At 33.8% G+C, this 13,283-nt stretch overlaps 1 protein-coding gene across 7 annotated transcripts in view; it reads left to right on the forward strand.

Annotated features, from left to right (window-relative positions):
• The window catches only part of DACH1 (dachshund family transcription factor 1), a 376,911-nt gene that overhangs the window by 141,244 nt on the left and 222,384 nt on the right, over nt 1-13,283 (forward strand). For all 7 annotated transcript variants that reach the window (XM_058848038.1, XM_058848012.1, XM_058848021.1 and 4 more), the window contains exon 2: nt 7,137-7,252. In XM_058848038.1, coding sequence (XP_058704021.1) covers nt 7,137-7,252 — 116 coding nt within the window. The remainder of the gene's footprint in view (nt 1-7,136; nt 7,253-13,283) is intronic.

Below are 13,283 nucleotides of genomic sequence, written 5' to 3' on the forward strand. Positions count from 1 at the left end.
GTCAGTAATATTTTAAGCTTATGTACAATCACAGCTGTATTTAAATCTGGTACTGTAACTTACTCCAGTAACACTCAGATTTCTAACTGGTTTTATTTCATTTCTTGCTCTTTAGATCATTCATATATTCAAGTAATACGATCAGTCACAGAGAATCCTTTTCTTATATTCTTTCATTGTGTTTGTAGTAGGACTTCAACCATCAAGGGAGCACTGGCAGGTGTTGCTGTAATATATATTTTATACATTCTTGCACTCTTTTACCTTATACCCTTGTATCAAGAATATTACTGCTCTTGCTGAAAAGCAGAGTGATTTGGACTGCAGTGTTGAGGAGGATGGAAATGACATGCTGTTTACATGACAGTTCTGTTAGGAAACGAAATAATTTGACCAGGTCTTCTCTACCCTTGCAAAAGAGTAGCATCCAAAGACTAACCTGTGCTTGCGTATAACTGCAGTAAATGACTTTGGAATGGGATATGAAGTGAAATATATTTTCTTCCGTTTAGTTTTTCTTCCACTGATAAAATGGTATTGCATTTCTGACCCAATATCCACTTTTGGCCATTTTGGTTCAAAAATAGCAGTAAAGTGTTCTGTTACTGAAATGCAATAATAGTTCATCAGCATGATTTCTCCATCGCTCACTCCTGTAACACAACCTAATTCTTTTGAAGATCATTCATGCACTTCTTTATGAAGATTTTGAAACAGATCTTTGTATTTATTTTTATCAGCATTGTTTGCTGTCTCAGTAACTCCTAATATATCATGAGATCAGCACTAATTATTGCGTGAGAACATTTTCTGTTTAACTGTGAGAAGAAAAATAAATTTAAGGTAATTGCACTGAGAGTTTTATTGTTTTACAAGACTGCTGCAAGTAAAAAGGACATGGTGTGATTTCTAATGGTTGTTTTACTAACTGCCAAAATAAATGTATGCTCTGTCTTAGAATTGCGTTTTTTACTTTGTTCTTGAGTGGGAGCAGAAGGGGAAAACCTAAAATAGTAAAGCTTGGATCGATGTACTTTGTCATTTTTTTGCCTTTAAAATGCTACTTCAGTGCGTTAGAAATATTTATGAAGGTTACCTTGGCAAGCATTTTCCAAGCAAAGGAATTAAATTACACAAAAGGTTTAGTCAGTCTTCCTAGACCTTATTTTTCAGTACTGACACGCCCTTGGCTCAAGTCTTGCTGGTGTGAAGGCAGCACGTATGATGAGAGCAGCATAGAAGCTATCCCAAAACCCACAAATATAATGTGGGAAGAGTCCACTGCCTGTGGTTACAGGTGGTCACAGGGCAGCCCTGTCTTTGTATTAAGTCAGCAAGTGACATCTTCAGCCCTTTTGCAGCTTCTTTGAAGTCACAGGTTCTGTGTCAGGCTTTGAAGCACTAACAGGACAGAACAGATGAGTAATAAAGCATAGATTTTCAAAATGTTAAATGCTGGTGTAGCTAAAATTGTTGTTGATAATTCTAAGCTGACTTCGGCAGTTCTAAGAACTTCAAAAATACTTCAAAAATACATTAAATAAACACTCGAAATCCTTGTTACAGATTTGCTACCTATCACTTCTGGAGAGTAACTTTTCCTGCCACTCCCCAGCATAACTGATTATAAAGCTGCCTGGCCAGTGGTAACTTCACTGCATCATGTATGCCCAGCTACAGATATATTTCTGTGCACTAAACTTGTTCTCAGACAAGATTAAAAATAAACCTTTAAATGTAGAAAACAAAACCTGAAATTAATTAATTTTATCAGGAAAGGCAGTTTGCCTTCTTACTACTAGTCAGACTTGCAGTTTTCTTTAGAGGTACTTCATGTATGTGTTAAAAATAATTTTAAGGAGTAAAACTTCATTAATCAAATGATAATATTGCACAATTGTTCCTCAAAATCAGGACATGAGAAAGGTAAATTGCAGAATTATCTCAACATTTTTGAACACTTTTGGTCTCCTGGTACATGTTTTGCCATGCAATTAGTCATCTGTAAAATGCTAGTGACATGCTCTGAGAATTATAGACTACTCAGGAAGAGTTTCAGGTGTTTTGGAGCCAAACCTTCCTTGGTGCTCAAAGGTCTTAACAGAAATCAGTAGGAGGTCTACTTATCTAAGGCTTTCAAGGATGAGACCCTTAAATTTTAACATCAAGTCTGTCTTCTGGCAAATAGTAATGCAGCCTGGTTACATTTAAAGCCAAGTAGATTAACTCATACTGTTGTCCTGTTGTCTCTTTCATGTGATTGTACAGGGCCAGGTTTTCTGTTGATTATGTCTGCTTTTAATTTAGTTTATTAATTTTGATAGTTAGCACTATCAAAACATTTCTAGGAGCGAGCTCATACTTGAAAATACAACTGAAATTATGTAAAACTTTAAAAATATTATCAAAGCACAACATTTAAACTGATAAGGAACACAGATCCTTCAATTTCTTATTCTTTAATTCAGCCATCTGTTGTTTTCTAGATTTGATAAGACAGGAAGGATATAAGACTAATATATGTTGATCAAAAGATCAAAAAATAACTGTATTCTCAGCCTTAAATGTAGTCTCAATTGCTTCTTATGCTAATCACAGTGCAGTAGACCAATACACCCTTTTTCTTCAAAGATGAAAATGCTACAGCCATAGTATTCCTTGATGTATTTATGAAATTGAAGGTACGGAATACAAATCTGGCCAAAAAAATGATGGATTTATTTTCAGTCATTCTGGAAAGTGTTCTGGTTATCTAACTAGCTGATCTTAGTGAAGAATATATTTGAGACTTTCAAGATCCATTAATCTGCATGTTGAGTTCCTCATTCACATAATGGTTTCTTGTAACTGTAAACCATGATAATTTCTACAAAAATAAAGATCAGTTTTCTGTGGGAATGTCTTTTAAGACTTGAGAAAATTCTGATAATTTTATCACAAACTAACAGAAGCTTATAGAGGGCTGATGGATTTTCATGGGAATAAATACTTTCAGGTGCTTCACTTCAAAAACTTGACTACTAATTTAGTCATACACAGTCCTGTAGAAAGCTTTCATTTTCTTCTTCAATGTATGTTATCTCACATGGGAAAATTTAAGTTTTAGAGCAGAAAATGTCTAACTTACTCATATTTCTAAAAGCAGAAAGATGAAAGATATCTTTTAGATAGCTTTTCTAATGGGTAAGCGAGGAACTCTCAACTTCCTTATAGACTTTTCCCCAGGTCTTTAAAACCAGTTAATCTTGTGGCTTCCTTGAATCTTTGTTGATATTGTCTAATTTCTGCTTTCTCTAATTTACTCTTCAAAGAACGAAACAGTAGACAAGAAGATCAGCTATGACTTCCAGATGTAGTGCTGTTTCTTCCTGTGTCTTCTTGTAGAGTCCCAAAACACTCTTTGACTTATCTGTACTATAACCTGAGGTATTCACAAGGTATTCACTTTGGCTTTTGGGATTTTGGCATTTCAGACTGTTTATCTTGGCTCTAAAAAATCCAGACTTTAGACATCTTCAAAATCAAAATTGGTCATCTTTGAGTAGTTTAACTGTTGTGATAATTAGCATTTCTGTAAGTCAAATGTGCTTTCAGAAAAAACAGTGTAGTTCTTCCAATAATTGTATTTATATAAAAGACAAAATCTTACAATGTCTTTTATATGTCTATAAAAGCTTTTATACAAAATCTAAATCTGAATAAAATGGTATTATCGTCAGCTTTTAAATGATGATTTTTGTATCTCAGTATCACCAAATAGAAGGAAAGATTACATTGCTCTGGCATTTCAATAATAATTACATAATAAATCAACTCATACCTATTTAAATTATGTTTATTTTTTTTTATACTGAAGACCAATCTATTGATTTTGATACAAAATAGGAATATGAGCATTTTGAAGGTTTCTTATCTTGGAATGAAAATAAACGTGCCCTAATCTAAAAATAAGTAGGTCTTTACTATACTCAAGTTTATGAAAAATACCAACAAAATGATTCATTAAGCTATTTTTATCATCCTGTTTGTGATAGTTAAACTAATTTGCTATGCTTTTGATGTTTTTTTTAAAGAGTTTATCATATAGCTGTAAAAATGATAATGAACTACAAAACAACATGCGAATTTTCAATTCTAGTCAAAGTGATTAGTTTTTAAAGTAATTTTTCATGCCATTTTCCCCACAACTTTGGTAATGATTCATACAAAATTCTTGCAATTCTTATACTTTGAAAACAAATCTTACAAAATGGTAGTATTTCAAGTTAGTAGTATGGTTAATGAAACAAATGCTTAACAAATGACAACTAAAAAATTAAGTCAATTATTGCTGCTCAATCAGTTATTAAGGACAATTAGATGTATTAATCTTAATTGTGTATTGCATAGTCTACCGTGCCTGTAAATCAGATCTTTCAGGTCTGAAGAAATAATTCTTAATTTCTCTTACAGTATTTTTCTCCTTGTTATAAGAAAAAAACCCACATTTCTTAAATAGGTAAAGGCCTTTTAATAGTAGATTGGAACTAGTGTAATTCAAAAATTCTATCAAGATTAAATAGATTTCCTTCTCAGAAATTTCATTTAAATAGAATCACAGAATAAGATGTATTGGAAGGGCACTGTAAGGATCAAGTCTGGCTCCTGGCTTTGCACAGGACCATCCCCGAGTCACACAGTTTACCTGAGAGTGTTGTCCAAACACTCCTTGAATGCCAGGCTTAGTGCTCTGACCACTTTCCTGGGGAGCCTGTTCCAGTACCCAACCATCTACAGGGTGAAATATTATTAGTAAGATTGGAATTGAGAGTTTAGGACTTTATGAAAACTTTAACTTGGTAGACTTTGGGATAATTCATGGAATGGAGTTAGGTTGCTGGACTCATTTATGGCTTTGAGTATGACCCCCCCATCCCTCCCGTTGTATACAATAGCACGAACAATCTGACTATAGAAGGTGACCAAAGGAAGAGTTCTGCCTTGGTTATTTCAGTATCATTCACCTATAATTGGCTGCTGACCTTTGTTTAGAGATTTTGTCCATGACTGTCTTCCATTAGGCTTTGAAGAGGGGTGGTTTTATTCCTCAAAATCAAGGACAAAAGCATTCAGGCTTCACCATGGCTATACTTGGTAGTTAACATCAAAGTGAGTCTTTGCAGGTGTGAACTTGCTTTTTATGAAGACCTGGAAGTCATTGGTACAATGTACATTGTGGCACATTACCCTGCTTGTGTTCTGTTATGCAGTTGTCAGACCCTGCAATTGTCACAATAGTGATTTGAGTACTTCATCATGGATACTTGAATGAAACCATTAAAGTTTTCCTACACAGTGGCATTTTTTGGTGGGTGAATATATTAGAAACACTCCATTTAAATCAGATCATTTTGGTCTATAATGTTTTTTTCAGTTTTATGTGTATTCATGGTATGTTTATTTTTATTGTAAATCACAAAGGAAATATCAAAGAAAATCTGAAGATACTTAATTTGGTTTTGTGAGCTGGAATAAGACAATGTTCTTTTTCTACAACTGTTTTTCTTGTTGTTTTGAACATGTGACAATTTTGTTTATATTAAAGAAAATCAAAAATCCCAAACCAATCAAAGAAATTACCAGCCTTATAATTTTAATAATGACCTCAGCTCAGGACATTAAGTTGGGAATTAATGATTAGTTAAGGTTAATGACTCAATGCCTTCAGCCATTAAACTTCAAGAAAATGCTCTGTACTTTGATTGTTTTTGGTTTATTAAAGTTAGGTTGTAGAAGATGCCAAAAAAAAAAGGAAAAAAAAAAAAAGGATTTCCAAACAGAATGGAAACTAATATTTACAGAAAACAGAAGTATTTTAATATCTGCCTCATTCTGCAGTCCCAGCATAACTAGAAATGCCATTATCCCTGATTAGTTTTGTTAATATGAGGGCCTAAGGATCAAAACCTTTCATACCCAACTTTCTTTTCTTTCTTATTCTGAAAGAAATTAAAAACTTTGAATGTTTGGCAAATCATAGGTTAACACTGCAGTTTTAGAGCAGCTCATCACCTTATTCTCTGAAGTTATTCCACAATGTCCCCTAAATGAGCAGTTACACCATGTTGCAGTGGTACCATGCTATGATCTGTACATAGGAATACAAGCCTTTGGATATATATTATATGAGCAGATACATATTTATATGTAAGTGGGCAATAAATATTTTCATCATCATCCGTCTCTGATTTGTATGCTACTTAGGCAGTCCAGGAGATGGAAAGTTGTGTATGTGAGCATTTAACAGACAAGGAGTGCTTAAACCTGAAGCCCTTTATTTTTCCATACTGGACACATGTAAGCTGCTGTGATGGCTTTTGCTCAACAATATCGTACAAATAATTCCGAGTTCTTTCTGACATTAAGTAGTATATTTGAAGTAAGGTGTCTTAGTGAGATTTTCACTTTAAATAGAATAAGGGTTAAATGATAACTTGACTTATCTTTTAAATGACAAAAAATAAAGAAATTGCAAGACCTTTTCACACATTAGATATGTATTGTCATTTATCATCTAGATATCAGGCTAGCAGTGCGAAGTAATAAAACATATCATCGAAAAATGTGCTATAGGTCTGAATCACTCTTTCATTCCACCTCCCAGCTAACTGTAGTATTAAATCAAACAAGCAGAACATTTCCTTAGGCAGCCATTGCCTTTTAATTTCCTGAAGAACCTTAAAATATCATTCATTACAAGTACTACACATATTTGGTTTTTAAAAGTCTCATAAATCAATAGCAGGCTGACTGTAATAATTATTACAAGTTAGTGCATAATTTTCGTGCTGAAGGCTGCATGCAGAACTTTAGCATATGCAAACGAGGCAATTCAAACTGTGTATAGATATTAATATGAAGAAGCAGGTAACGAGGTGCAGGCTATGAATTATGCATCAAGAGCGGCTGATCTTCAATGAGGAAAATGAATTCAGCATGTAATCTAATTAGTGATGGAAGTCTATTACATCTAACTGCAAAAGCAACCGTCCTTGAAACAAATTTATTTACAGTCCATGTTACCACTTGAAACAACTTTGAAATGATGTGTAAGACAACAGCTTAATTGTAAAAATTTTTTTGTTTGTTTGTTTCAGTTCTAGACCTGGAAGGCCTCCTAAGAGGACTCAAAGTGTCACCTCCCCAGAGAATTCTCATATCATGCCACATTCTGTCCCAGGCCTAATGTCTCCTGGAATCATCCCGCCAACAGGTAGGATCACCAGAAACACCTTCACATGGGCAATCATTTGAATGAATGGCTTATATCCACTTGTTAATAGAGTAACAGTCTAGGAAAGCAGCAGACAAATATCACAATAGTTCCCCTAATGTTACATTATTGGTAGACAAGCATGTTGTATGTAATGGAAAGTGGGGCAGCTTAGTACTTCAAATATTGAAACAAAGTACTGAACAAATAATAATCCTTTATGATTTTCCCCCGTTTTTTTTCTTTATAAACAAAAACCTTTCAAAGCATGAATTACCTATCATTAGACAATAATCTCCCTATTCATTTTTAATAGATTAGATATCTTCTGCTTTTTTTTTTGCTGCTTTGCTTCATTAGATAATGTCATCATGAATATAGTTGCCTGAAGAAACCGAGTTAGTTAAAATAACTCCATGCTGCACACATGTCTTTCTTAATTTTTCATCCTGAAATTCTATTTTTGATATGTCTCCTGAGGCCTTACACTAATATAAAGTCCTGTAACAATCTGTTTCTCATACCACTATTTCCTTTTGAAAGTTCCTGTACCATCTCCTAGCAGTGACTTGTTCTTAAACGTAGTTCAATTTAAGAAAGGCTGTGTTGCAGGGAGGAGATGAACAGATGAGGAGTCACCCAAAGATGGAGGCACCCAATAGTCAAGCTGCTGGTGGTGCTGCATTCTCTCTCTTCATGTTACAGACCAGTTAAACATTGGGACTTGTTTCAGCAAAGTCCACCTGAGCTTCTGCTTCTTGCCCAGTTATTTCCTTCCTATTTGCATGGCTCTGTCTCTAACACAGATTTTCTCTAAGGCAAAGGAAAGAAAATTAACTAGACAGATCAAATAGAGAGGAAGATTACTTGATCTTGTGGACCGGATGGATGGGTGGATATTTGAGTACAAGCCCATGATCATGTCTCTCTAAGTACCAGCATGATTTTTGGCATGGTTTTGGTCACAGATGACTAACATTCTCAAAAGAAATGCTCAGTTCAGGAAACAGCAAATACCGGAAACTGTTTGAATGTAAATATCTTGTCTGGAGGAAGGAGGAAAGTAAAGGCGGCTTAGCTCAGTGGACAAAAGGGGGCCTGTACTTTGGCCTTAGGTTCAGGAGCTGCTTTACATGATGAGATAGACACATAGGCAGAACTATTTCGTTTGAAATTTAATGCTTTTTAAAGATGAAGAGGAGTGACAAAATGAAGGGACTTCAGATAACAAAGATTGGTAGGAGAGAGTTATAAAATAAGGAGAGGGAAGAAAGGACGAGACTGAGAGTGTAGGGGAGTATGGGGAAATATCAGACAAGTGATAGTCTGGGCAGGTGTGACCAGCAAAAAAAAAAAAAAAAGAAAAAATTGGATTAAAATACTTTATACAATATTATTTACAGGATAAAATCTTGTATGGAAAATAGAGATAATTCAGAGTCAATGCAACATGAGAATAGTATATGGGATCAATGTGGGGAGAGAATGAAAGTTTTTATTGGGCCGAAACATTCATGTTCACAAGGGAGAGATCAAAAACTGCAGAAGCAAAGGGAAATTATTTGGGGGAAGTAAGGCAGGAAAATATCAAAGAAAAAAATGCATGTGAAAAGTAGAAAGGAGATGAAAGAAATCAGAGACAAATAAGCAGGCCAAAAAGAGGGAGACAGGAAAAGAAACCTTGTCAACAAGTATCATTTGGGGTTTTGTGTTACAGTTAATATCTAAGAGCAGATCACCTCTTGATTTTTTATTTTAAGAAAGCAGTTTAAAACCACAACTAATGCCTAAAAGTATCCAATTCCTCTCTAGTCCTTTAAAGCTGGTCATAACAAGTTAACAATAAAAATATATGGTACTAAAATGAGATATCCAATTTCTTAGAGTATCAGCCCACAAAACCAGATGCAGATAGTTTTAAAATGATGATTAAAAAAAATATAGAAGAAAATAATTCAAAATGAAAGAAAATAATGTATATGTAAGATTATCATTCATCAAATCCTTTTTGGATGGTAATGCTTTGTGAGTCTTTTACAAGAGAAGAAAGGTTTAAATGCAATCGGTATTACATTTGAACTGGTTTCACATTACATGGCTTACCACAACAGAAGGAGTGGTATGATTTTTTTCCCATTGTGGTGGCATTGAGTCTCAGCACAAAAAATGCAAACAATAGCTCTGATAGAAGTGAGCTCTGGGGTCTAGTGTTCCATGAGATATGCAAAGGTTCAGCAAAGATAAAGAGCATCATGACAGCAGTGCTGCATGCAGTCATTCCAGCATTTTATAGACTTGACAAGTATAAAAATAGACTTACAATCTGATCTTATTAGTTCAAAACAATGAAAATTTATGGGTCTACATTGTAAATAAGTACCAAAACTACTGTAAGAGCCCTGCAAAGAAAAGACTGTGACAACTGTGGTAGATGATGTCAATGCCATTGTTATATGCTGCTGCATTAGTTGATACAAGAAAAATCTTTCCAATTGTAAACTTCTGCTCTATATTTTGACTGTATATAAAGAAAACCACTGGCTAGTTGAGGTTGTCAGGCACCACTGGAGGTCACCTAGTCCAGCCTCTGCTGGTCAAAGTGAGATCACTCAGAGCAGGTTGTTCAGGTCTGGATACACTTGAGATTCTCTGAGTATCTTTGAGGATAGAGACATCATGACTTCTTTTTGCAGCTTGTTCCAATGTTTCACTATTTTCAAAATAATATTGGGATTTTTAAAATTTTTTTTTTTTTTACTTTCCAGTGGAATTTCCTGTATTTCAGTCTGTGTTTGCTGGGCCACATTTGAGAAGTCTGGTTCCATCTCTGTACTTACCAGGTTTTCTTACACATTAGTAAGATACCCCTATGTGTTTTCCAGGCTGAACAGTCCCAGCTCTCTCAGTCTCTCTTGCTATGTCAGGAATTTCAAAAGATGGTTCTTCATTTGAGAAGTTTCTGAAGTGTGAATTTCCTGTTAGTATCTAGCTCTAAGCAGAAAAAATAAAAATATCAGATTATTAAGTGCTTCCTACCCCTTCTCTCTCTCTTTTTTTTTCCTTTGTAATAACTTCTTCTTTTTAAACTTTTTGATTGATTTAATAATCTGAGTGTAATAACTAAGTTTCCTTTCTGCCTACAAAAAAGTATAAGTGATCACACAAACAATTATGTGCTATTTAATGCTCTTTAAGTACAGAGATCTGCAATTATTAGGTATATCTAGGATACACAATGCTATGATTTAATGCATGATTATTACTTGAAAATTTTCCTTCTTTTGAAATGTGCTGCATAATGCAGAAATAGAGATTTAAAGGTGGAAATCTTGATTTCTCAAGTGACTGGTTCTGCATGCATCATTTATGTGTGCAAATAATACTGGTATTAAACTGTATCTGAGATTTCTCATGATATTCCAGGACTGTATATTTTTGTAGGAGGCCAAGTTAAGGAACCCTTGAAAATGCTTTGTATCACTGATATAAACTCTGAAAACACATGCAGAGAACATTGCATCATCACTTAGAATGACCTTGTTAAGTATTTAGCAACAAAGATGAGATATAGGAATGATATACTGAAGGTAAATAAAAAAGATATAATATTCCGTATTTTTTTAATGAACTATAAATTGAAGAAGTGAGGATCACCCTTCAGTTGATATTCTGTCCATTTTATTACTATTAAATATTACCTGTAATTGCTGATCTATCCACTGTCTTTAACTAAGGTCAATTTACAGAATACTCCCAAATTTATAAAAGACTGGCCACTTCACAAAGGATAATCTTATATTTACGAAAATAAATACATAGAACCTCTGTCAGTGTGACAAAATGAGAAATGTATAATAACAGGAAATGAAGAGCTTCACAGATTGTCCAGAGAATTAAAATCTGCCTATGTTACAAATTGTGTAGTAAGAAGAAATAATTTGGTATAGGCTCAAACAGTTGTAATGACATTTCCGGCTTATCTAGAAAACACCTTGAAATCCTTCCAAAACTGTATGGCTCATCATAGTTAACTTTGATCTGCTGTCTCTCTGTACTGCAGATCTTCTCTTGGCTAATGTGCTTCAAAAGTTGTCTGAAGTTGAAACAGTAGATGATTGTAATTGTGATCAATCAGAAAAAAAGTGCTGTATGTCCTGAGTGTATGATATACGTTGAGGTCTGTACTTTTATGTCTGGAGTAGCTATATGGCATACAAAATGATATTTCTATTATTATTCATACAAACTTTGAAACACAATTTTCTTCAATTTTCTAATTATTTGGTAATTATTCTTCAGTATTTTAGGTTTTGAATCTGCTTTTAAAACACCTTGCTTAATTCTTCTGCAACTTGGCCTACTGAGCCTGAAATCTACAGTGATGAAATGAGTAACTGCAATCTCTTGTGCTTATTTCAGGAACTGCATTTTTCAAAGATAAAATGAGATATAAAGTGCTTTTGGAAATTGCTGACATAGGGCAGGATAAGAATGCTCCTTTATATATTGATATATATCTACAGATAGATCTTTGACAATTAAAAAAAGTCATTTCAAAGCATGTTTAATTTATTACATTACTTTTACATTAAATTAATCTGAATAATTATTGTTGTTATTATTATTATTATTAGCATTAGCATTATTTTGAACAGGTTTGCTTTATGATAGGTACTTCTATATAACTATTCCACATCTTAATCCAGACTGTTTCAGTGTAATGATATTAAGCTTCCTCTAAAATGTTTCATGTGTATGAATTATAGCTGCTCCCTTTTATTAAACCATTCTTCTTTTCTTTTTTTTAAGTGGTAATCTGAAGATGTAATTTCTAATTTCATCCTTACTTTCCCTCTTGCTGTGGGCCAGAATCAATATAGGTACATTCCAACTCCCATCTTGTACAAAATTCTTTGCACCACAAAGCATTTTTATGGGGAGTTAGAATAAGGAGAGGGTTGAAAGGTATCATGTAGATTATTTCAGTTTGGAGGGCAAACGTTGTTCACAGATGCAGCGATTGATAAAGTGCGATAATGTTTTTGCTAAAGTAGATGATGAAATTATTTGGTGTTTAAAGAAAGATTAATCACATAATTAAATAATTTCATTTTCTCTGGCTCATAGTTATTGATGTTGTATTAGGCAGACTGAAAGAATGGTTAAAATATAATTATCGTTGTTACTCTATTGACATCATATTGCCAAGAAATGAAATCTGTAGCTAGCAGTATTTCCTCCTGACAGTCTGAATCCTGTAAGGTTTTAAGAATATATTTAACTTACTGAAATTAATAGAGTTTATTTCTGTGAGTATTCCAGAGGCTAGAAATTATAACTTGGGATTACACAGTAATTTTGAGAAGTAAATCTATCGTTTAATTATTTATTTTACGAACTGTGTACCTTTTGAGATCCTGTGTTGATTAAAAAGATACACATCGATAAAACTGAGTGCAGTTGCTCACTTGTTTTAAAATACATTCCCTGTTAACACAGTATTTTGGTTATTAGTGTTAAATCATTTTTATTGTGAACATTGGTTTTGATTGGTGTTATAGGATGATAAGCTGTTTATCTGTTGGGGCTGGACTAACTTACTGTAAGAACAAGCAACAAAGTCCTGCTTTGAGAGTGACAAACTGTAACCCAGTTCAAGAGACTGAATCAAATTACGTAAAACATTTTTGCACTTTATTAAGGAAGTGGTCATTATAATTAATGTGAAAGCCTCTGTCGTGTTCACTAGTTAATGTATCAGTGGGAAAATAAACTGACTTAACTCTGTAAATATATTTTTTCATCATTTTTAAATAATAATTAAGGTGTAATTCAGGCCACCTGTCATCTCCTGAAAACAGTCATAATTTTGTCATACTATCATCCCACTGAACACTTAGCTATAATCTGCTTTATCACAAGAAGTTTTATCACTGAAAACTGCTTCTTGAAGCTCACTAATTTTAAGTTCCAGTGAGTCCCTTATATTTTTCAGTCATAAAATCTTTTCAAAACCAAGGCTTACTTGCAG

The sequence above is a fragment of the Poecile atricapillus genome, chromosome 1 (genome assembly GCF_030490865.1).
Source record: "Poecile atricapillus isolate bPoeAtr1 chromosome 1, bPoeAtr1.hap1, whole genome shotgun sequence".
NCBI lineage: Eukaryota > Metazoa > Chordata > Aves > Passeriformes > Paridae > Poecile > Poecile atricapillus.